This window comes from Lycorma delicatula, chromosome 4 (genome assembly GCF_047948215.1).
Source record: "Lycorma delicatula isolate Av1 chromosome 4, ASM4794821v1, whole genome shotgun sequence".
Taxonomy (NCBI): domain Eukaryota; kingdom Metazoa; phylum Arthropoda; class Insecta; order Hemiptera; family Fulgoridae; genus Lycorma; species Lycorma delicatula.
In genome coordinates, this window is record NC_134458.1 from 143,256,438 (window position 1) to 143,281,391 (window position 24,954).

Consider the following 24,954-nt stretch of genomic DNA (forward strand, 5'->3'; position numbering starts at 1 on the left):
ATTTAATACCGGAAAAATAATCGGGTATTTGTTGCACCCCATTAATCTCAGTTGAAAAACTTACAGTTTATTTTTTGCGGGGATGAATTGTTAATTACAGAGTTTGCTTTTTGAATTTGCCGAATTGGTTGTAATCTACTACAAAATATTATTTCATGATTCGTTGGAAATATTTATTTATAATCGTAATTATCTAATTCATTTTGCCTGCAACTAAAACTTTCATTTCTATTTTACATTATGCCTTTTAAATAACTGAATTATGCTTTTTAAATAACTAAAGTAATAGTCTGCTCTGGTCGTCAGTCCATCATATCATGACGTGGAGCAATATAGTATCAAACTTAAACTTAACTCGATCACGGATTGATGGAGTTATCACCTACTACGTTTCATATGTGATTGGGTGATAAATTGCATTGAAAGGGAATAAAGAGCAAATGTTTCCAGGTTACCTTCTTTTCTTTTCTTTTCAAATTATTGACACTGAAAAAATTATTCTTGTTGGATTTTTATTTTACTCAGTTTTCATTGAACGTAAATTAGAAATAAAATGTTGTATCGCGGATTAATTCATTTTAATTCAGATTTCCGAAATAATTCGGAAAATTATTACAGTGCTGTATTGTTTTATTAATTCCCATTCCAAAAGAATGGTTTTATAAAAGTTTTTAATTTTTGTTATAAAATTATAGAAAGAATATAAACCCTGAGTCTTATCTTTATAAAATCGTCTATGGATTGGCTGAAATTATTTATCTCGCAACAAGATTTATTAATATATTATCAGTCTTCATAATTTTATCACCCTGATATTTTCTGTTCATTTTACAGTAAAAAAATTCATTTTTAACAAATATGACGAACTGCTTTGATACAGTATCTGATATCTTAGATAAGAATGCACAAGTAAATTGTAATCTCAAATCAGTTTAAATAAACTGAAATAAAAGTTTTAATCGGCGGATTTTGTTGAATTTCATCAATTTCCATTTATTAATTAAGAATTTATGCATTTTCTTTATAAGCATAACAAAAATATTAAAAACATAACAAAAAAATAGCCATTCAGTTCGAATGTCTGCTGTAATTAGTTATCTTATACTACGCCTTCACAAATCTTCAGGAAACTTAATGGTTTCTAACTTCTTCTCAAAATGTATTACTTTTTATATTGATTTTGCAGTATGTCTTCAGTACTTGTTTAATATTTTTCCTGTGGTTTTTGATCGAAAATTATCGTATACCTTAGATAATAATAATAATAATTGTTAATCAGACATAAAATACTAAAAAAATTATTTGAAAATCAAAGGCATTTGTTTCAGTATTTAAATTTAAGTGTTAATGTATTGATTTCGTGAACTATTTTATCAGCATTACAAATGACATTGATGAATATAGTACTAAACCTTTAGCTTTATTAACTCTATCACGGATTGGCTGTAATCTGTTATCGCATACTATATACTGTTATCGCATACTGTTATCGCATATTTGATTGGACGATAAATTGCACTGAAAAGGAGTAAGGATCAGATGCTTGCAGGTTACCTTATAAACAGATTACCTTGTAACTGACACTAAAAAATTATTAGTGTTGGATTTTCATTTTGTTCATTTATCTCTGATCGTAAACTAAAATTCAAATTGCTTCATGAAATAATGCGGAAACTCCTTCAGTAAAATTTCGTGCCCTGTAATTAATAATTGATAGTGTTCCTGTAGGTTTCTATGAATGTTAGACGGATGAAGTGCACTTTGTTTGTATGTAGAAATTTATTTCGGTTTTTTTTTTGTTTATTAATAGAAAAAGTGGAGTCTTAGATTTTATTTTGATTATGAAAGGTATTTGTTTTTTTATAAAATTTTCTTTTGAAAAGATTTTAATTCTTGTACAAAACATGCAAATAGAGATGAGTTGAAATAATAAATAATAATAAACTCCAGCAATCATAGAAGCTGTCGTCATAGATGTAAGAATAGAGTAAAATATTTCTTTATGATGATTGCAATTGACATAATCCTAAATCAGCTTGACCAATCACAATGACCATCGCCGTGATTTACAATCGTCCGATTGTTATTATTCTAAAACCACCTCTTTTTTATCATTGTGATGATCTCTGTTATACTATAATTAATGTTACAGTATATAGTATTGATTTTTGAAAATCAACTGAAATAATAAGTATGTTTTGGTGATCAGTTGATCCTCTAAATCTTGAATAAGTTAATTTCAAATCAGAATTAAATAATAGTAAATATATTTAAACATCAACCATATTTTGTGCATCTTATCGAGCGTCAAATATAAGCATATTAAGCATTTTTTAAGCATTTTTAAGCATAATAAAAATTGTATTTTTTATTTACTTTTCCTAATGTGTACGTTGCAATCTGTTCAACTAGCTAACAATAAGTAACCCCCACAGCCCAATGAGATGAGAATGATGTGTTTGATATGTAGTCTTGAACAGACTCAGGCCGGCCATTCCTGAGACGTGTGGTTAATTCAACCCCAACCACTAAAGTACATCGGTATCCATTGTCTAGTATTCAAATCCGTATAAAAGCAACTAATATTTACTAGATTTGAAACTCAGAACCGTTTCAAATCAGATTTGTAAAATAAATAGTAAAAATGTATCGCGATAAATTTTTAACTATAATTTTAGCATTTTTAACCAGACGATAGACTTGTCAATAATGTTTTAATTAATACCGTATTATCAAAGTTTGATAGTAAATTATTACCGATCAGTGTAACCTCAGTTATTTCGTGTAGACATGATTAATTCTTAGTTTCATTTGTTTAATGAAGTGTGATACTTCTCGGTCAATCGATTGCGCTGTAAATATATAAAGCAGACTTTTTAATTTTAAATGAACTATCTACGAACTAAAACGTTTAACAATATACTGCTACTTAGCTGTATTTCTATTAACAAAGTTTTAAATAAAAATACTGATTTAACATATATTTTGTGCAGAATAAAAATATACAGTATTAAATAAGTAACTACAGTGTTACTGTTGTAGTTTTAAATCGACACCGGATGGGCTGTAACATGTTATCAAACCCTATGATAACATGAAGGATTAGAAGGTTAGATAACATCCTAATGAAGATTAGATTGCATCCTGTGAAGGTTGATAACATTTCTTTAAAATCTTATTGATTTAATTTTTTTCAGCATTAAGCTCTATTGATTTTAATGCAAACATTTCACTTTTATAAACTGAGAGGTGAGTATTTATTGTTGGTCAATCGCATTGTTGTAGGTCCATAAATATTGGTAAAACAATAAATGATGCTTTTTATTTGAAATCACTTTTTATAAAATATCCATATTTCCAAAACTCTTTTTATAATTATAACAATCAATGTATCTTTACATGGAACTAGCAGTTAATGATGTTAAAGAACAATTTAGATTCGGAGTAACAGTACAAGGTGAAAAGATAAAGATGCTACGATTTGCTGATGATATAGTAATTCTAGCCGAGAGTAAAAAGGATTTAGAAGAAACAATGAACGGCATAGATGAAGTCCTACGCAAAAACTATCGCATGAAAATAAACAAGAACAAAACAAAAGTAATGAAATGTAGTAGAAATAACAAAGATGGACCGCTGAATGTGAAAATAGGAGGAGAAAAGATTATGGAGGTAGAAGAATTTTGTTATTTGGGAAGTAAAATTACTAAAGATGGACGAAGCAGGAGCGATATAAAATGCCGAATAGCACAAGCTAAACCAGCCTTCAGTAAGAAATATAATTTGTTTACATCAAAAATGAATTTAAATGTCAGGAAAAGATTTTTGAAAGTGTATGTTTGGAGTGTCGCTTTATATGGAAGTGAAACTTGGACAATCGGAGTATCCGAGAAGAAAAGATTAGAAGCTTTTGAAATGTGGTGCTATAGGAGAATGTTAAAAACCAGATGGGTGGATAAAGTGACAAATGAAGAGGTATTGCGGCAAATAGATGAAGAAAGTAGCATTTGGAAAAATATAGTTAAAAGAAGAGACAGACTTATAGGCCACATACTAAGGCATCCTGGAATAGTCGGTTTAATATTGGAAGGACAGGTAGAAGGGGAAAATTGTGTAGGCAGGCCACGTTTGGAGTATGTAAAACAAATTGTTGGGGATGTAGGATGTAGAGGGTATACTGAAATGAAACGACTAGCACTAGATAGGGAATCTTGGAGAGCTGCATCAAACCAGTCAAATGACTGAAGACAAAAAAAAAAAAAAAAACAATCAATGTATGATAAGGAAGTTAATATTGGTTAGAATGTGTGTCCATTTGTTAATTACCACGTAACCACTTTCAACAATACCTCCTAGTCTTACTGGTTTAAATTATAATTTTTATTACTTGTTATTTCTTATGGTTTTATAATATATCAGTTTTATTTTTAGAGATTAGTAAATTAAGTGTCCGATTTGGCGGTCGGCAGATTCAAATGAGATTAATTACTACGGTAATAAGGTATTACAAATCAGATTTTAAATAGCAAAACCAAATTGTAAAGTTGACATTGTTGTGTTGTATTCCATTTGTTTCATTTAAACCAGACAGAATTCATGAATTATTTCTATATATGCTTTAAAATTTAATTAAATACCAATTGTAAACTAGTCTGCCAATTGGTTTTAATTTGTTACCGTGAACTGTGTTTAATAAAAATGTTAAAAATCGAACTAATTTTTGTTGTGCTACTATTTTCTATTGATTTTATGCTATAGCTTTTTAATTTTTAAAAGAATTAATTCTACTAAAATAAAAGATTTACTTTTGGTTGAAGGTTTATTGCGTGATTTTTTTCGGTCGACTGATTAATTTCATTAAATCAGCTGTATTATACAGAAAAAAATTCTTGAAATCCAACGTTAGTTGGTGTATTTTATTTGTTTCCGTTAAACCACGTAGACACATGTTTTTATCAGGTTAATGATTTACTACGAGAAGTATATTTTCAGAGTAATAACATTTTACCCTCAAACACCGATTATCTGTAATAGGTTATTTCGCAATTCGTGTTTTTATTAGTCTTCTTCATTTTACCTGTTTCTGTTACATTCTGTAGAAATTGCAATTGTAATTTCATTGATGTAATTAATGAGGAAAGTCTGCGGTGATGGACGGTCGATCGCATCTTCCCAATGGCCAATAATGAATTCATTAATTTGAAATCGGACTTCAAATACCATAAAAAAAGTAGAAAATTTGGCCAATCTCCGTGGCGAAGTGGTAGTTTTTCGGTTTTTCGTCCGGGATCCTGGGTCTTTCTTTTTCCTGTTTAACCTCCGGTAACTACCGTTTAGATAATACTTCAGAGGATGAATGAGGATGATATGTATGAGTGTAAATGAAGTGTAGTCTTGTACATTCTCAGTTCAACCATACCTGAGATGTGTTGTTAATTGAAACCCAATCACCAAAGAACACCGGTATCCACGATCTAGTATTCAAATCCGTGTAAAAATAGCTGGCTTTACTAGGACTTGAACGCTGGAACTCCCGACTTCCAAATCAGCTGATTTGGGAAGACGCGTTCACAGGATCCTGGATCTAGAAGTGTGTTTTCACACGCTACAAAATTCCATTTCCATATTCCCACGTACATATGTCAGATGATTATGTTGTGAATTAATTCATCAACCGAAAAATAAAATCAGTACTACTTTATTTAAATCCATCGATTTCCACGAATATCATTAATATAAATCATAATATATCGGTAAATATAGTCGCACTCGTGCAGTACAACTGAAAATATAAATTTCAGCCCATAATTTTTCTAAAATTTACATAACCTTCAAAAATAAAAATATTATTTAAAATTTTTGTGATAAATATGTGTTTCAAAATACTTTTTTAGGTAATTTCATAAGAAAGCTACCTATTGTAATGGGTACTATGTCTCGACTTGCGAAAAATTTTGCCATATCTTGCGTTTCACATCCCTCAGATTCCAAAAACCACCGTCAGTTCAAAAATTTATATATATAAATATATATTTATATATGGGTATATACGAGTATATTTCACTTTATATTGAACACGATAACTGCCGTAATTTTGCGCCAATCACTTTCAAATAAATACATAAAATATAACAGTCCAAGGGAGTTGGAATGGAGGGGGGCTTTTTCGAAAAAAACAAAATATCGCTATAACTTTCTTATTAAGTAAAATATCGAATTCGTTTAAAGTACTTACTATTCTTTGGATAAGAGCCTAAAACTTAACTATGTAAAGTTTTTTGATATCACCAACCATTGGCTCAGGGGTGGAAAAATGGGGTGGATTTCGAAGACAGAAAAATCATGTCTCCCTTAATAGGCACAGTATCTAATCGGTTTAAAGTGGTCGTTAGTCCTCCAAACATTACCTAAAGCTTTTGTTATGACCAACCCTTAAAGCAAGGGATGACCAAAATGTTGCTGGAATTGTAAGAAGGTAGGGTTCTCGTATGGTAAATATGCGAAACCTTTTCACATGCAACCATTGTCGTATTGAGTAAATTCGAAGTTTTTCTTAACTTTAAGGTGGAAATATTTTTTATCCTCTACTTAACACCGGTAAAATCTACCTCCGCCTTCCTACGTGCGAAAGGGATTTTTTGCAGCCTATTTGTTTCTATATTAAAAAAAATAAAAATAAAAAATAAATTTCCATAGTAACGACTTCATTTTCTCACTATATTTTAATAAACGTAATCGCAAAAATTGAGGTTGGTTGGAGGCTATTCTGAACGAGTGCAAAGGCGGTGGGGATATTTTTTTCAAAATGAAATGTAAATAACAATTTCCATCTTATTTAGAACTATATATATACATATATATATATAAGTTCTTATATATATATATATGTATATATATAAATGAAATAATAAATATTATGAAATAAATATTTTAATGAAATAATACTCAACTTTTGTCTATAACAATTTTTGATATGAACTACCCTTACGGCAAAGAATAACCAAAATGTTGCTGGAATTGTAAGAGGATGGAGCTTGTCGTATGCTAAACATGTGAAACTTTTTTCACATGCAAACATTGTCGTATTGAGTGAATTTGAATTTTTTTAACTTTGTGGTGGAAATATTTTTTTATCCCCTACTTAGCACCGGTATCTACCTCCGCCTTCTGGAGTGCCGAAAGGGATTTTTGTTATTGACCATGGTAAAATGAGAGTGGAAAAAATTAATTGTTGCAAAAGCTAAATAACTTTATATTGCATATAAGTTCTGGGAAGTGGTTCTTTTCCGATTTACCGACTGCGAAATATTTTTTATTTGTTCATTATTAACTAAATTGTTAAGATGTATGTACATTTTGTATTTACAACTATTCTTTACTCTTAAGTTTTGAAAAAATTGTAAAAAAACTTTTATTTACCCACGACGGAACGGAGACAGTATATGCGTTTGGGTTAAAAGGTTGTGTATGTAAAGACACACAACCTTTTAGCAGACATGCACACAAAGGTGTGCATGTCTGTTACCATTTTCCTGAAAAAGTACTGGACCGATTTCGATGCGGTTTTTTGCATTATGTGAGTATCACCTGAGAGCAGGATCTTAGATTAGGTTTACGGTTATAAGCCGCCAGGGGTCGGTGCAGTAGATATGTTTCTTCAATACGGCTTCATGGGTTTTTAACAATTTTTATCACTCGTTACGATATTTATTACACGGTGTAGCTATACAAAACTAAATGGTAAGAAAATATTTTATCATAATTTTTCGTTTATTGTTTATAAATCCCTTTTAAGTAGTAACTTAGTATAGTTTGATGAGTAAAATTCATGGAACATAATTACAGAAAATCAGTAAAAACTAATTTTTCTAAATAATTACACATAAATATACTTTTCCAAGTAAATTTTACTTAATAATAAATTTTAAAAAGAAATAAAATACAATTTTTTCAAATTAAGTTCTGAAAATTACCTTCCAGAAGGTAATTTTCAGAACCATGGATACAGATTTGTCATTCGGGCAATTATAGTTTATGTTTTGATAATTACGAAGTATTGTAGTCATCGCAAAAATTATTTTTCCACTGGACTTTTGGTTTTGGTTTTTTTTTCTGACCGGGAAGTTCTTAAAAGGTTCTTTTATGAACTTCAAAAAATGAAAAAACAAATTTTGGCGATAAACTATTTTTGTCTGTAAGCATGTTCGTATGTGTGGCGAAAGTGTTTGGGGGGATCTATATGAATTATTGAATGGGGATTGGTTGAAAAACATCTTCAAATTTAGTATGGTAGGTTCTGTATAATGATGATATTAAAAGTTTGAGTCAGGATACCAAAAAGGGGGTGATAATGAGATTCAGTGTTCGCATCTCATCTCGTACAGGACTTACTGATAACTTTATTCGTACGACTTTTGAAGTCTTTTAAAACTTAAATTTTGTCTTAAACTATTTTTTGTGAAATTAAGAAGTCAGGAATTAATCAAACCCATTACTTCGCTCAAGTTTTTTTTTTTTATTGTAACTATTTACACATATTTATGTAAATTATGTAATCTTACCATCATTGTTATTGTTTGTGTTTTTGAGGCTTTTAGGGGCATCGACTACTTTGGTCATTAGCCCCTTCCCACTTCAAAAGAGAAAAAAAGGAAAGAAAATAACTCTTTAAGTTATTTCTCACTTCCACTGAAATACGAGTAATTCATTCTTCATTTATACTCGAAAACTGAAAAACAGTCACTAATAATCTTGAATCTTAGACAAATCACATTTGTTTACCTCCTGGGTTTTCCTTTCGGCCATCCTTTCTTGCATTTTTTTCCATTTTCCTTACGGCCTCTACTTCTGATGATAAAGTGTCTAAGGCCTCGGACATGGCATCTTCCTCCCTTTAAGATACTAGTGATATTCTGTGACTGTCGTCATGTGATGATAATTTAAACGGCTGCTGTTAACATAGTTGTTATTGTATCAACGTTTGATGCGATCTCCAATGGTATACTTTCGGCGGATGAAGTACTCGATTAATCTCCAGAGGTATAGTTGGGGCGGCTGATGTATTCGACCTCTCCTTACGTGACCTCTAGGCTTTCGGAGGTCCCATTACTATTATTGTTATTATTATTATGATTGTGATTATCAATATTATTATGATTATTATTTTGTTTGTGTTTTTATATGTGATGATAGCCAATGTTAAGATTAATAACTAAAGACCCCAAAAAATCTCCACCAAAAAGCAAAATCTATAAGTAGAAATATGTATACGAAAGAAGTTCAAAAATTTATCGGTAAAAGAAAAGTTGCCAAATTTTTTGAATAGAATTCTGTATCTTTAATTAACAGAAAGAAAAAGGTGAATAAATTAAAAGCTTTTATTCCAAATGAATTATTTAAATAAAACAGAAAAATATTAATTTAAGTTTTGGTACTGTATTTACTGATCGAGGTTTTAATTTCATTTTAGTAGTTGATTTGAACTAAATTAGTATGTGTGCTTTAGAAATAGTTCAACATTTTTGATTCTACTAGGTGCTACTAGTGTAGGAACTACTAGTATCTCACAGATAGTTAAGTAAATTAATATTTTGCATAAAATAATAGGACATTTTATCTTTCTTATCATGAAATAATGCATTCTAATAAGTAGTATTTATACCATGAAATAAATAGTATGCTTAATTTTTTACATTGTTGGCTAAAGTATACGGGTTTTTTTTTAAATTATGTAATTATTTTAAACATAAGCGTAATAAGACACAAATAAATATTAAAGAAATTGTAAAAAAAAATTATATGTATAATGAAATTAGTACTTACTCTGAATTTAACTTGAACACCGTCTCTTGTAGAAGTTTGCCTCGCTAATCTTGATGTTTCAAGATCTTTGAATAGTGTTGAAAATGCTCTCAACATAAACGATAAAAATAAATGCATATGCAGTTTGTTCCGAGGACATCGAAGACCTCTAAAAACCCAAACAAAAATAAGTAATATTAATTATTCATTATATATATATATATATATAAAATATGTATAATGGAACTAAGTTTAAACGAAATATCCTACAGATTTAAAAAAAAATAAATGTGTGCTAACAAATATAAAAATCGGGTGGTGCTGTGCAGGGGCGCACGACAGTTGGTTTAATATGAAACGTTACAGACCTTTGATGAAGTTCCTCTGAGCTGTAGAACGACGAACTTATCTGTAGAATTAAATGGGAGAGCCATCATCGTATTTTTTTAAAACAAAACTGAAAGTCTGCCATAGCAGACTTTCTATAAAATTTTCCATAGAAAATTTTAGTTCCTTCATTTGCCCAACTCTACAGATAGACTGGTCGGTCTGTATTGCAGCAAGTTACTTTTAGTGTATTGGATTGCAAGAAAAAAGAGATATTGACTGCGTACTAAATTTAATTTTAACATAAAACAGACACTAAATGGAACATGATATTTATTTCGACGATAGTTTTGTTCAACATTGGTCTGCTATATGAGAAATAAGAGACATAAGAAATAATAATAATAATAAGCAGGGGTAGAGGTGCTCGCGCCGTCGGCGTCGTTCACTGAGCACACCGTGCCACTTTGTGACGTTTCCAAAAGAGACTCGCTCGCTCGGCACGGGACATTGGGATACCTGTGCGTAGTCCATAACCTCCCCTTTCCAACGATATGGTATTTCCCGCTGGCTTTTGCGTGGGCTGAGGCTGACATATTGAATTTTTATACTTTTTTACAGGTTTACATTAATTTTTTACACATAAATATTGTCCATAATACACTTATTACTAAATCGATGTATCTGAACAAACTCTAAACAAAAACACACGAATCGCCTCTCTACCACCTCTAAGTCGTAAGCTACACTGAATGGAAATGATCGAGAGCGACAGTTTTGACCGATCTGTGCTGTACCCCCTCCCCGCCTACCCTTTTCGCCAGTGATGGAGACTCAAAGTCGCATCGGCGAGCTGACCATGTATGTTATGTAATGACACCGTATTTACGTCTCTGAGACCAATAGTTAGGGGATTATTAAGGCAGGACGATATAGAACTTTTCGTTACGCTACAAATTTCTGTTCTGGTACCCGTATGTTTCGGTGTGATTTTAGACAATTAACCAAAAATAAAAAAAATGTACTTCCTAATGAAATTAAAAATTCGTAAAATCTGTGGAATTTTTTGTTTTGATTTAGTCCCATTATAGATGAGAGATCTTTTGAAATAACTTTAAAATTAGTTTTTATACGAATATTGCTCTTCTTCGTTGATTATACTTTTTTTACTTCCTTGTAAGAAGTAAAGGAAGTATTGTTATCGTGAAAAATTTTGGTTTTCAAATTTCAACGAAAATATCCATTTTGATCATTCCTGAGTCCATTTTGCCTAGTTTCGGCGTGACATCTGTACGTACTTAACTGTTGCAACATCTAGTTGTGTACTTCCCTTTTGATTGCAATCGACTGAACCAAAAGTGTCCAAGAAAGCCCAACATCCAAATTTTTTGGATTTTGAGCTTTGTTGTCTCTTTTTAACTTTTTTTTTAAATTGATATGTATTGATTTATTAATAACTATTATTAACCTCTGATTGTAAAAAAAAATTACGATAAATAATAATTCAATAATAATAAAAAAAATATCGGAAGATATTAATGAAATAAAATTTTATGTATTTTTTATTTAAAAAAATGTGAATATATAATTTAATAGGCGTACAAGGAAGTAATGCGGGGCCCACATTAGATTTTTTTTTCTTAAGAATAGATATTAAAAATAATATGTTTTTTAAATACAAATATCGCTTTCTTTTTTTCCTTCTGTAGTTGCCTCCCCACAGAGCTGGACCCGCACTTAAGCATATAAACAGCTCCGGGAGTGCCATTGCCTCAAACCACCTGGGGAGTAACCCTGATCCCGGCTATGCTATTCCCACCCAGGTAGCTGGGACTCGGTCTTCTGGTTCCGTGTCTCTAATCGGGGGACTCGCGAAGGATCCCCTCACTGGGACTCCAGTCTTACGTTGCCTCGCCTCAAATGGGGAACCCCCGAAGGGATCCCCTACCGGGACGTCGGTCTTACTTTACCCCCAGCGGTGCCGCAAGGGGTCCCCATTGAATCATCGGCGATGAGACGCCGGAGCGTCCCACCCCTCCTGGACGAGGCTATCACGTGCCGAAGCCACCGAAATTCCACACAACAGCGTCTATTCCTCATGTCTGAGGCGAAGCCCTGCAGCCCCGGCCCCCCAGAGCGTGACCGATCATATTGCAGGAGGTATAGCGGGCCTCCCTCTGACAATTCTTCTTGACTTGGCCGACCTCCGGCTACCACAAAACTTTGCTCGGTGCCCCGTACTCAAACAGCGGAAGTACCATTCTTCCAGCGACCGTCACAATACTCGCCAGTAACACATCCAATCTGCAACCAGCTGCCATTCAACAGTTTGTCTGCTAGAATGGGTGGCAGACCCAGCGTGACCACCTTAGTAGCCCCGTAGGCTGGCCTCATCGATAGTACATCCAGTGTCACGGAGTCCCCGGCAACACGATGAAGGTCCCTCAAGAATTCTTCTGTGGTTAATGCATCCACATCTTTGATGAGGACGTGGACACGCCTGCCTCCTCTTCCACTCAATATCGTCGTGACACCTTCTACCCTTTCTGTAATCTCCCTACGGAGCCGTTTGGCAGCGTCCCCCTCGGTCCGCACTCGAAGGAGGAGATCATCCCCTTGACCCTGACGAGCCGGAAGGACACCAGATTCACACGGTGACACGTTGTCCTTCACAGTTCGCAGGAGGTCTGCATAGTACCTCCCCGCCGCTTTTACAACGGTCGCTGTAGGCGGGCCCACCAGACGCTTTGTGGGAGACGACTCCTCAGGTTCTGCTTATCCGACGCGCTTCCGTCAAGGAACACCTGCAGTTTACGTTCTTACCTCCTGTCAAATAATTCTACTTTATGGGTTAGTTAAATACATATAAACATAGTTGTACTATAATCTTCATTTTTGCTATAATAATTAAGTTGATCTAATGTTACGTTTTTGTTTTATTCGATTATGGTTTATGAGTAAAATTATAATCATGGAACTGCATAGAAATTTCGTCTTTTTCGAGGTCGCGATCAATTGTCAAATTTTTTTATCATTAACTCTGTTAGCAGTTATATGGGATTTTTTTTTCAGTTGGTACCTACTTATTTGAAATAATTTATTCGTCAAGAATATCTATATTGAATGATTGTTAATAGTAGTCCCTTAAAAAAAGTTAAATGAAAAATTGTTTATATATTGCGTTAGATAGAAAGATTGTATTGAAAAGATAGAAGATTTGAAGTACAATGATTATGACAAAACCATTACAAGTGGTGGAACTTCAGAGAGACAATATGGGTATTAATTGTATATTTCCTAAATATAATTAATTTATGCATTAAATAAAAATAAATAGCTATGCCAAACGGTTGTTGAAATTATCTTAAAAAACTCCAAAAAATGACTTATATAAAAGTTTATATAAAATTTAAATTTGGACGACCATTTGTTTATTGTTGGCAAGCAGTAACTGTAGAAATTGGTGGTGATTCTTTAAATAAAGTCTTTATGTACTTGCAATTTTAATTTCTTTTATTATGAATTGTATATGTCATTCTTATATATAATATTATTAACTTGTGAATCTTTCTGTAAATTTATTGTATTAATATCTAATATCATGTAATGAGTGAAAGTAGACTCGTAGAAGATTGGAAGAAAAGTGCTTGAATGATTTGCGGAGCCTGCATAACACTCGTATACTGTGTTCGCAGCCGCTGAATCGTCAGAATCCGTGCATCCAAAAGGAGCTGTGTGAACTGTATGGAGCCGAGTGCATCTGAAAGAAGTCGACTGAAGTGTAAAGAGCCGAGTGCATCCGACAGGAGCTGTGTGAACTGCGCGGAGCCGCTAAATCGTCAGGAGTGTGAATTCGACCGAAGCCGAAGATCTTTAAATTCTATAAGTCCTATTTTAATTGAAAATTAGTGTTTCTCATTAATAGTGGGTTTTAAATAACATGAGTAAAACCTACTCTCTGCACAATAATAATATCGACGTCATCCAAAGGTTCCCGAAAAAAATAGCTAGGAACACATCGGAGGCGCCATGGTTTGCGAAGAACAATTATATTCACGATTTCCTAGGGTTCCATCCGTTCGTGAAGAAATTCACCTTCTAATTTCTAAGTATGTACTTAAGCTTAACGCGCATGAAGACCATGTGGCTGTTAACCTTTTGGATAATACTAAAGATGTGAGACGACTGACGAGGCCGCATATATTGGATCTAGAGGCTGTTGTGCGTTGAATATCAAAATTTTGTTACTGAAATTGTGGGGATATTGTATACGAATTCTTTTAATTTACTAAGATGATTTCTTTTCTTTTGTCGTTTATGAATTAAGTTTTGTGGTTTCGATATTGTTTCTTATATGTGACCAGAGTTAATGTGTTATATGTTTTCTTTGTTTCTCGTATATGACTTGTGAAATTTTTTTTATACGCAATTGCTTACTCTGTTTTGTTAACCATTTAATTTTTTTTCTCTATATTTATGTTAAGTTATGTTACCATTTAAAATTTTTGTTCTGAACAATTTATTGTCGAATTGTTTGTACTTTGTTTTGCGTAGTTATAGTTTTATTCGTTATACTTTTTATTGCACCGTAGTTTGTTTAAACCTTTATATTGTCATTGAAGGTATCACTGGGTGCCTTCCTTTCACGTTATTATTACACTGTTGTTCAATTTACTTATAGTTTCATTGCTCAGGAAACTGATTGTAAATAAAGCAATAACAAAAAAAAAAATATATATATATATTTCACCGATATTATTACATAATCTTTATATTTTAATAACGTAAATCAAAATATTTGTATGATAATATGCTCGTATATGTACCGATGATCACTTAGAATTGTTTTCATCAAAAATTTAGGATAGCTTAGGCCTAAAGTTATCCAGATAATTCCATTATTGTTTGAGCACTAAAGCTTGAATACAGAGCGTGTTGCATTTTACTGTTTTTCATGTATTATTTTTTTCAGTTGATCAACTGACGTTTAGAGAAATAATCACATTATTTCTACAAAAGAAATTCAGAACTTATTTACTTTTTTTTAAATCGGGTAAAGTGTTCACGACATTAAATAGAAAAATTTATTTTTTCACAGTTTTTTATCAAAGCCATCTACATAATTATTCGTTAAGAGCGCTATTTTGCACCGTAGGCTAAAGTATAATTACAATTAAATCTGTAAATAACTGCTAAAATGTGAGTTATTTACATGTTATCTTTACGTTTCATTACAAAATTAAAGCTCAATGGTTTTTATTTTGTTTATTTTAGTTTGTGTCAGTAACATCGATTTCTGCCTAATTAATTTCGTTGGATTATACATGAAAGACGTAACTTATTTTTAAAATTTCTTGAAAAATAATATTACTTTAACTGGTCATAATAATTTAAACGATTGAAATCTTAGTATAATGTTTATCATGTGTTAACTTGAAATATTTATTAGAGGGTTACCCTTTTTTGGGAGTTTATCGCTCGGCATGAATTTAAAGAAAAAGTAAAAGGTCAGAAATCAAACCAGAGCTCTCCTTTTTTAGAACTTTCACGAAACGTTTTTGGAATGTCAAATTAGGAGTCTTATCGTTTCTTTTTCATTTTTTTTTATTTTCATGCTGCAGTTGATAGATTTTTATTTTTATACATCAGGATATAAAAAAATATCTATATATAAATATAAAAAAAAAGAAATAATATTCATTTGTAATATATTTTCTTTAATTAAGCGTATAAAAAATAAGATAACTTCAGAAAATTATCGCGTAAATGGCTTGTAAGGTATAATTTAAAATTTATACAGTAGACTCTTGGTAACAGTCCAGTGTTATCATTAATAATACAGATTCCCAGAAGAAAGAAAAGGATGTAGCAAAACGTAGCCTAAATTAACAATTCTACAAATTTTCTTTTTTTCTTTAACGTATATATATATATATATATATATATATTAATGATTATTTAATAAAACTGTATTTATGTTAGAAAATTTAAATTAACTGGCGATTTCCATTTTCTATGGAGTTATTTGACTGCTTTAATGCAATTCTCCCTTCTTTCCTCTTGTGGCTAATCTTTTAACATTTCCATATATGCCACATATTATATCCTAATTAATATTCTAAATATTTTATTCTGTATGTTCAGTATCTTTTTTTTTTTTACTCTATATTAATTTCTTCAACCAAATTAAATAATTTTATTTCTAGTACTACGTAAGCATCTTCTTAGTTAAACAAGGGTGGTCGAATTTTTCTGAGAAGCGGAGGAGAAGTTTGCTGAAACACTTTAGTGTACTAAAATAGAGAAACCAAAAATGTACATAAAAGGTTTGCCAATATTCTACGCATACTATATTTTTTTCGTTATGTTTAGAATGTTCCAAAAATATTACACTTATTTTTCAAAAGCATTTGGTTTCCAAACGCTGTATTAACTATAAGTTAATATAGCGTTAATTATATTAGTATTGTGTTCCAAAACTATATTATTTTTGTAACGAATAATATAACAGTTTGGTACATTAAAGTAATAATCTCACAACTACCATGCCAGATTTTTTTTCTTTCGCATGATGAATTAATTTACCACAGAAGCTTACAGAGAGAAGCTTTTTACATGGGAATATGAAAATGAAATTTGTAGGTGTGAAAAATGCCATGCCTGACCGGGATTCGAACTCGGGATCTCGAATGAAAGGCCGAGACGCTACACCTCCGCCACGGAGATCGAAGGAGTGGAATTTAGAACCTTAATTTTATTTTATTATTTTTATTACATTTTTAGATTTATACGATGAAGCTGACAACTGTGGGTTGTTTCTGATGCACGGCTTACACACATAAGTTAATTCAAAATATTTATAATTTTATTTGAATATAATATTTTTCGTTTATTTAATTAAACGATTCTAACTAGAGCGCGCGTGCATACCGTATTTATTTCGCGAGAGTGTGGTGGTACTAGAGGTAAAGGTCGGCACTAACTAAACTAATGTAATTTCACAAATTACATAGATCAAATTTCTCTTGAATGGTTGGTGGACTGGTGTAGCTGCGAGGCTTAACACACCAGATAGCAAGTCATCCAGCCGATTGATTTCGAGACCCAGTTACTTTTTTACGTTTTAAATATTATTCATTTATTTAATTCTATAATTAAATTTAAAAAAACACAGGTCCTTGTGACCTGTGACGTCAAAACATAGCAGACGACTAGCACAGCAATTTTTGTGATGGGAGTGCGGTTTTGCAAATATTATTATTTTTTAATTGTAATTATTGTGCCTATCACCTTAATTACTGTGATTGATCTTGCTCTATAGCCTCACCCGATTGACCTTTTAAGCTGAAAATTTAATTGCATCAATGCCCCATATATATAAGTAATCTGATCAAGTTTGGTCAAAGTCGGTCGAGTAGTTGTGAAGATATAAGGTGATTTAGAGGCTAACACCAAACACACACATGTACATATGAACATTAACATCGGGAAAATTTCCATCCGGTTTTTTTGGATGGTTAGGTGTGAAAATGCCAAAATCCGGTGAAAACCGCATATGCTCAAATCGGACCGATTACAATACTTTCCCTTGTAGAGCTACAGCGCGCTATCTGGACGGGAAAGTAAACATTATTTTTGCATCTTTATAGGACGACGTAAGCTAACTTTTAATGTATGTTTATAAATTTGTTTATTTTTTAAAAATATGTCCATAAATTTATTTCTGCTCGTCACGTGAATAGTACACGTTAGTAATTATAATTAAAATAAAGAAACTATTATTAAATTTTATTATTAGCAACCTTTCATCTCTAAGAAGGTACGATATTTCGTAACAAGGGGAAATGTGTCCAAAATCGCTACAAAGTGCTTACTTAGTACTTTATCAGTACGCAACACGTGACTTATTTTTATAAAGTTTTTCCAAAAATTCTGTATTTTATAATTCTTTTTAAAATTCCAATAATTAACTTAAAGGAAAAAAGTTAACTTGATTTAAATAATTTTAAGGTATAGATAAATGTGTCACGGAAAATATACCGCAAAGAAAAAGTTTATATATTTATATGTGTTAAATAATTGATTATATAAATTTGTAATTGTAAGTAGAAAATGTATAATTATTTTTAAGAATAATCCTTAAAAAAATTAAATTTAAAAAGAAATTAATTTAATTAAAATATTTTAACTGAAAAATTTGAAACAGGACCAATAGTCATTTGATATATAATTTTAAAGAGCTTGATGAGACGACAAAAAAATACAATTAAAAGTAAATTCTAATCACCCAATTCAATATGGCGGCCAACAGTGTGTTTGTTTAAGGTAGCTAGAACTACATTCTCCTTTAATTTTTTTGTTATTTGAGGTATCCCGATTCTCTTTGGAAATCTTCTTCAATTAGAGAGGCTAACTCAGTAAGCCTCAATTTAAAGTATTCGGCCTTTAGGGGGGGTTTTGGTCAGAGGCGGCAAAAGTTTTAAATAGAACATATGGTCATATGATAATAGAATGTTTTAAAGGTTTTTGCAAGACAAGCAAAACGATATCAGAAAAATTAAATTTTGATTATTTATACCAAAATGGCGATCACAAATACACTACGTTATTAAAAAGTAAAAAAATTAATTATTGAAGATTTTCAATATTTCTTTTTATTAAACTTACAGTTTAAATTTAGTAAAAAAAAATTTAGTAAAGGTATAAGTTACTTTACAGCCACCCATTGTATACTCGTAATTTACTTTACGGCACTTGTTACATCTTTTCCACTACTGAGTATGTTGTCCATTGTTTTTCGACAGAAGTACATTTATTTTTGCTTTACATTACTTGTTTTAGTCTTATATCTGTGTATGATGAATGCAAAGCACCCCAAGAGATCTTATGATATATGTTCTTACGAATATTTGAGAGATCTTATAATATTTGATCTTATGAATAGAGAGAAAGTGACACTAACTCGAATATCAGCTGCATTTCGGGCCGGATTATTCTAGTATACAACTTCATTTGGTTCGGTGAAAAGCCAGTGGGAAACCACTTCATCCCTTATCTATCCTCGTAAACCTGATATGATATCCTCATTATTTTAAGGGTGGCTATGTCATTTTCAAATTCAAATTGTGACACACGTTAGTTCGCTTACACCTATTACATTTACGACAGTTAATGTACGTACATGCCGGTATATATTATTTTGTGAAGAATAATGAAACTTTTAGATAGTTTTCTTAAAAAGTATTTTACTGTATTAAAATTTATAAAATTTACAAATAATTTGTTAGATTCCTCAGAAAACAATTATGATTTTATTCAGAAAATCTTTAACGCCTATTGCCAGTATCATCGTAGTGAAAAATTTCGTAATAGATTTTAATAATAATGTAAAAATTTATATATCAAATTTAATTCCCATTTCCTTCAAATTAAAATAATTAATTATTTGCAAAACATTAAATTTAAAACTTTAAATTAAAACAAAAAATGATTAAATTAGATTCAGGGGAAGAAGTACGAAAATTACTGAGAAGTTAATTTTACATCGAAGTTATTTCAGTTTTTGCATTATTGTTGTAGAATTGTTGCAGACAGATTACTCATCAAAGTTTAGAAAGCTCACTTGATAAAGAAGTTGGGGATGGATTGTTAAACCGGTAACTGGATTCATGCTGCCTACGACGATCTGCCACATTACAATATTCCCTCCACTGAATTATTAATGGTGTCAATTCTACTTCAGGTAATCCCGGCGGATAGAACAACTGCTCATCTGTGTTTACATTTTCCTAACTTTGACGAGTTACACTTTATTATACTGAATGATAATATAGAATAAGTCAAGTAATGCGTAAAAATTTGCGCCTTAATTTTAATTAACATTAAATTTTTTTTTAGTCGTCCGGATTTTAACTGGTTTTATGCCAGTTCTCTATTCCCGGTTCTATATTGCCGGTTTTATGGTTCTCTATTCTATTCTATATCAATTTCTTAGTTTGGCATTTTTTTTTTTTGTCTACTACACTTCCTTCTAGATTTATACTCACTAACCGTAATGCTTTACCATATGGTACATTAAGCTTGTCGTTCTTTTTACAAGATTCTAAAAACCGTTTTCTTTTCTCCAGTTTGTTAAAGTTTTTTTAATTCGTAATCTAACAACCTACATAATTTTCAGAACGCTGTTGGAACGCTACATCAAAAAAAAATCTGTATTATTTATTTTCTGTTTCTCTTGTTATCCATATTTTACTCCCGTAAAACATTATCTCTAACCCATAAAACCCATCTTTATATCCAATATTGAAAATTATTTCTCTTTTTTTAAAACCACCTCCCCATCACTCAGTTTCCTGCGTAAGACTAAGTAATAATTAACCAACAGTACAATATTATTTAAGGACGTAGCACCAGTGAAGTTTCCATTTATTGAAAATATTGAAAAAAAAAACATTTATTAAAATTATTTACTTCAAATTTCAAACAATAATCTAAGTTATATACATAATACCGCTACGCAGACTTTAAAACTATCGTTGGGAAGTTTATTAAATAAATATTTTCAAAGTATGACTTGCGTTAATATTTGCAAACGAATTCTAATAAAATGAAAAGAAATTGGAACGTACCACTAAGTAAAATTCGATCTGAAATTGAAACTAACTGAATTAATTGTCTAACCTTTGCCAACGATATTTTAATGTTCTTGGAGTATCTCAAAACGGCAGTAGAACAAGCAAAGTACCTAAAAGAAATAGAAAAGAAAGTAGAGCTAAAAGTATTCTTCAAAAATATAGAATTCATGACCAATATCAAGGAATTCCCCCAGTCCCTAACTATGAAATATGGAAAAACCATTAATGTTAATAAATTTAAATATCTGGGAGAAATAATCCAAATTGTTGATTTAGATAAAGAAGCCAATCAGACAAGAACAAGAAAAATGGAATTAGGCTACCGACAAACAAAAGTAATTTACAACAAAAAGAATATTTCAGTAAAAACCAAAATGAGGCATTACAATACGGTAATCAAATCAGAAAGCCTGTCCACATCACATTGTACCTTCTGTTTGAAATCAGCTCTTTGAAATAAATGCAGTAAAAAGAAAGAAAGGGACATCTTGAGAAAAATTCTACAAACAATAAAAATAGGTGAGAACAAGTAAAAATTCAGAAGAACAGGATTATTTATTTACAAACACAACAGAATTGAGGAAATTTCAAATTTCATCAGAAGAAGACTAGATAAAATAATACAAAGAACGGAAATCAATGATCTCAGTGGTTCAAGAACTTAAAATGAACTAAAATATCTGAAGAAATAGTTTGATGATCGAACAACGTTCAAAATACTGGTTCAAGATTTCAAGGGTTTCCAGAAAAACAAGAAAACAGATACCATTAACGACTGGTCAGAAGAGAGTAGTCAAAAACAAGTCGAAAGAATGAACTATTGGAAGACCAGGAAAGTGGACGCCTGAAAGAAAAAGAAATGAATGGAAAATTTTTCTCATGGTGGTCTTCAGTTAGTTAAACTGGAAAGAAAATGAAAATGCGGTATTTTCTTAGTAATGTTAACTTTACTCGTTTAATACTGAATTCCTATAGATACAAGGGCGTCTCACAACTGTATGAATTGTAGTTGCAGAGGTTTCACGTCTCCAGTATAAAATAGAAAACGTTTAAAAGATGTTGATTTGGTATAAGGCTAAACAATTTAAAACATTAACACAAATAATGTTTAAGCAATATTTTCATAGATAAAAATCAGTTGAGTAACTTTTAGAATCGGAACTCTAAAAACAAATATTTTCCTATTTATCCAAAAAAAAAAAACTAAATAAAATGTCTAAAATATATTTAAAGTCAATATACCGAAAAATTTGTATTACTTATGCAAATATCACCCATTATAAATTCACAGATTAGATCGCAAATAATTTGAGATCAGATGGTAAGTATCCGATCACAAATATGAACTGTATGACGTAAGTACATCATAATGACGTTTATCTATAAGGTTGAAAGGACAGTATTTTAGGGATAAAAATAAAAAAAAATTAAATTATCGCTTTCTTTAATTCTTGGATCTGTGATTGATAATTTTTTATTTCTTTATTGTATGAAAGTTCTGCTTTGTGCAGGAATGTTTTGGTATCGTCTTCGTCCATGTATTGTAATTTCTGGTCCTAAATAATGTAATACTGTGAATTTTTATATAATTTGCTTATACTATTATTTAATTCTGATATATTCGTATTTTGTTTTTCTCTTTCTTGTTTTTCAAAATATCTATTTCTCGTTAAAATATTATCACAAATAATGTATAAAAAATGTTAAGCAATCTTTTCATGTATTTTGCGAGTTAAAATCAGTCGAAGTCAACTATTTTTATTCTTCTTTACTTTCAAATTGAATTTATTTATTTCAATAAATTGCAGTAATTGCGCCGATATTAATCTATTTCTAGTTTTAGATTAGATCCACAGTATCAACTATATATATATTTCCATTGAAATAAAAATCCGAGTTACATAAGGCACAGATGCGTGAATGAGTACGCGTGGGTCTGTTACGTGAAGTTTGGTGTAATTTTTAACAGTAAACTGTTCATTAATTACTATTTTATTTGTTAATGTATTTTCTCCATTATTGTTTTCAGATTTAAAAAAAAAACAACAAAAATTTCACTGTATTTTGTTTGGTTTATTTTTTTTAGAAAACAGGTAAACTGGAAAGAAATGATTTATTGTTATACAGTGAAGCGAGTAAACTGTCAACTCAGATGAGTGAATATTATTTTTGTGGCCAAAACTATTATATCTTCTTTCACTTTTCTTCAACTTATTTTTGTCTTTATTCTCTTTTCATCTATATAACATTACTTCACTACAGTGTTATTTTTATTATTTTTAAAAATAAATAAATTTTTTCCCTATCTAAAATTTTTTTTAAATGGCATTGGTACACTGAATTACTTAAATGATACACGTTGGTTTTGTTCGCGTAATTCTTCTTAATAATAATTACAATTCCATTTTAATTTTTTACTAACACAAAAACCTTTTTTGATAGATTTCCTTACTTTCCAGGATAAAATAAATCAACTCGTGCCTTAAATCAATCTCGGCATATTAATTAAAATAGTAATTAAAAAAAAAAAAAGAAAAAAGTTTACTGTTGGATAAAATTGAACTGTTTTTTTTTTTTTTTTTTTAGCTTCCGGGACCACCGTTAAGTAACTTGTTGTTGACTAAGGAGTACAGGAATCGAATAAAGTTAAGAAAAAACAAACCAAATTTAAAGAAATAAAAATAAAATTTCTTCCCCTAATCTGGTGCAGTGGTTATTAGTTAAAGATAGTATAAACATTTAGAATCTATTCAATTTTTATCTGATTTTAATAATTTGTGACTTTACTTTGATGACTTTAATATTTTATGACTATTATTATTTGCCTTTATCTTCTCGTACTATTTTTAATCTGTTATCTTTGTTTTTGTTAACTAATGCTTCGTTAATATCCTGTAAGGTGATGATTGTTATTGTATTTGAGGTGAACTCTATCTTTTGATGTTCTTCTGACACGTTACTGCCAAAAGTTTTACTTATGGTTGTAATTTCATTGGCGGGCGACCGGTTGTAAAAATAAATTGCTCAAAAAATCTTCCCCTGATGAGTTCAGGGGATCCTGAACAGTTAACTCATCAAAATCTGAAATTTAACTGTCAAAAAATGAGAGAATGTTCTTAATGTTCTCGGCAGCATGACTTAAAATTCATCATTAAAATGAGTTAATGATGTTAACCGATTTAATGATGTTAATTGAGTTAATGATGAAAAAAGGATATTAATTGTTCAGGATCCCCTGAACAATTAACTCAATTAACATCCTTTATTCTTGTTTATTTTAGGATGCTGGAATTATTGTATTAACAGAACTGACTGTCATCTGAATTACGTAGTTTTAGTATGCTGCCGTGCTACAATTATTGATTTCAGTAAATAAGTCACATTTAACCTCTTCTCTTCTTATTTCCCTAGTAAGCATAGCATGGAACGCACTTTTTTTTTCAGTGACTAGCTACGGTATGTCATTTTATAGGAGTGAGTTGTGTCATATGTCATGTCGCTTACAATCTAAGGTTACAGAAATTTTTTTACAACAGAAAAAATAAATGAAAATATAAAAAAGAAGTAATTATATAACTGTAAGAATTTTTTTCAGTATTTATGGAAATCTAAAAAAAAAGTTATTTTAAGTGTTATTTTCTGTCCTTCCTACCACTGTCATTCTAAAATTCGTAATTGACACGTTTTCGAGAACCTCACGGAGTCTTCCAAGTTAGGATCATCGAAAAATAGCGGTGTTAAGCCGTCCCAATCCCCATCCCTAATGTCATTGCCTCTTCTGTTTTGTCCCTCCCAGTTATACAGTAACTTGAATCAATTTCATTAATCAATTCATTAAGAACAATGCTATTTATTCTACTATCCCGACTCCGAAGACTTAGTGCTAAAAATAAATTTGAAAGTGGAGATTCTCCTAAATGCGTCCACTACGAACGTTAGAGTGACAATGCTAGGAAGGGCAGAAAACAACACTCAAATCAATTATGATAATTCTAGCCGAAATATAAAATATTTTGTGAAAATTAAAAAAAAAAAATTTCAATCTTCACCTTAACCGTTTTGGGTTGACGAAATCAATATACCGTTATGAATAATGTTTTGCTTTGTAGAATCATTGGCGATAGGTTTTTGAGTATCGTAATTTTTTTTCTTTTAGTCTGTTTTACAGATCATCTACGATATTTTTATCTGT

The 24,954-nt window shown here is 30.9% G+C and overlaps 1 protein-coding gene across 2 annotated transcripts in view; it reads right to left on the bottom strand.

The window, feature by feature from the left end:
- LOC142322950 (parathyroid hormone/parathyroid hormone-related peptide receptor-like) overlaps positions 1–24,954 on the bottom strand; it is a 952,038-nt gene that overhangs the window by 85,158 nt on the left and 841,926 nt on the right. For both annotated transcript variants that reach the window (XM_075362045.1, XM_075362046.1), the window contains exon 7: positions 9,823–9,970. In XM_075362045.1, the coding sequence (XP_075218160.1) occupies positions 9,823–9,970 (148 nt within the window). The remainder of the gene's footprint in view (positions 1–9,822; positions 9,971–24,954) is intronic.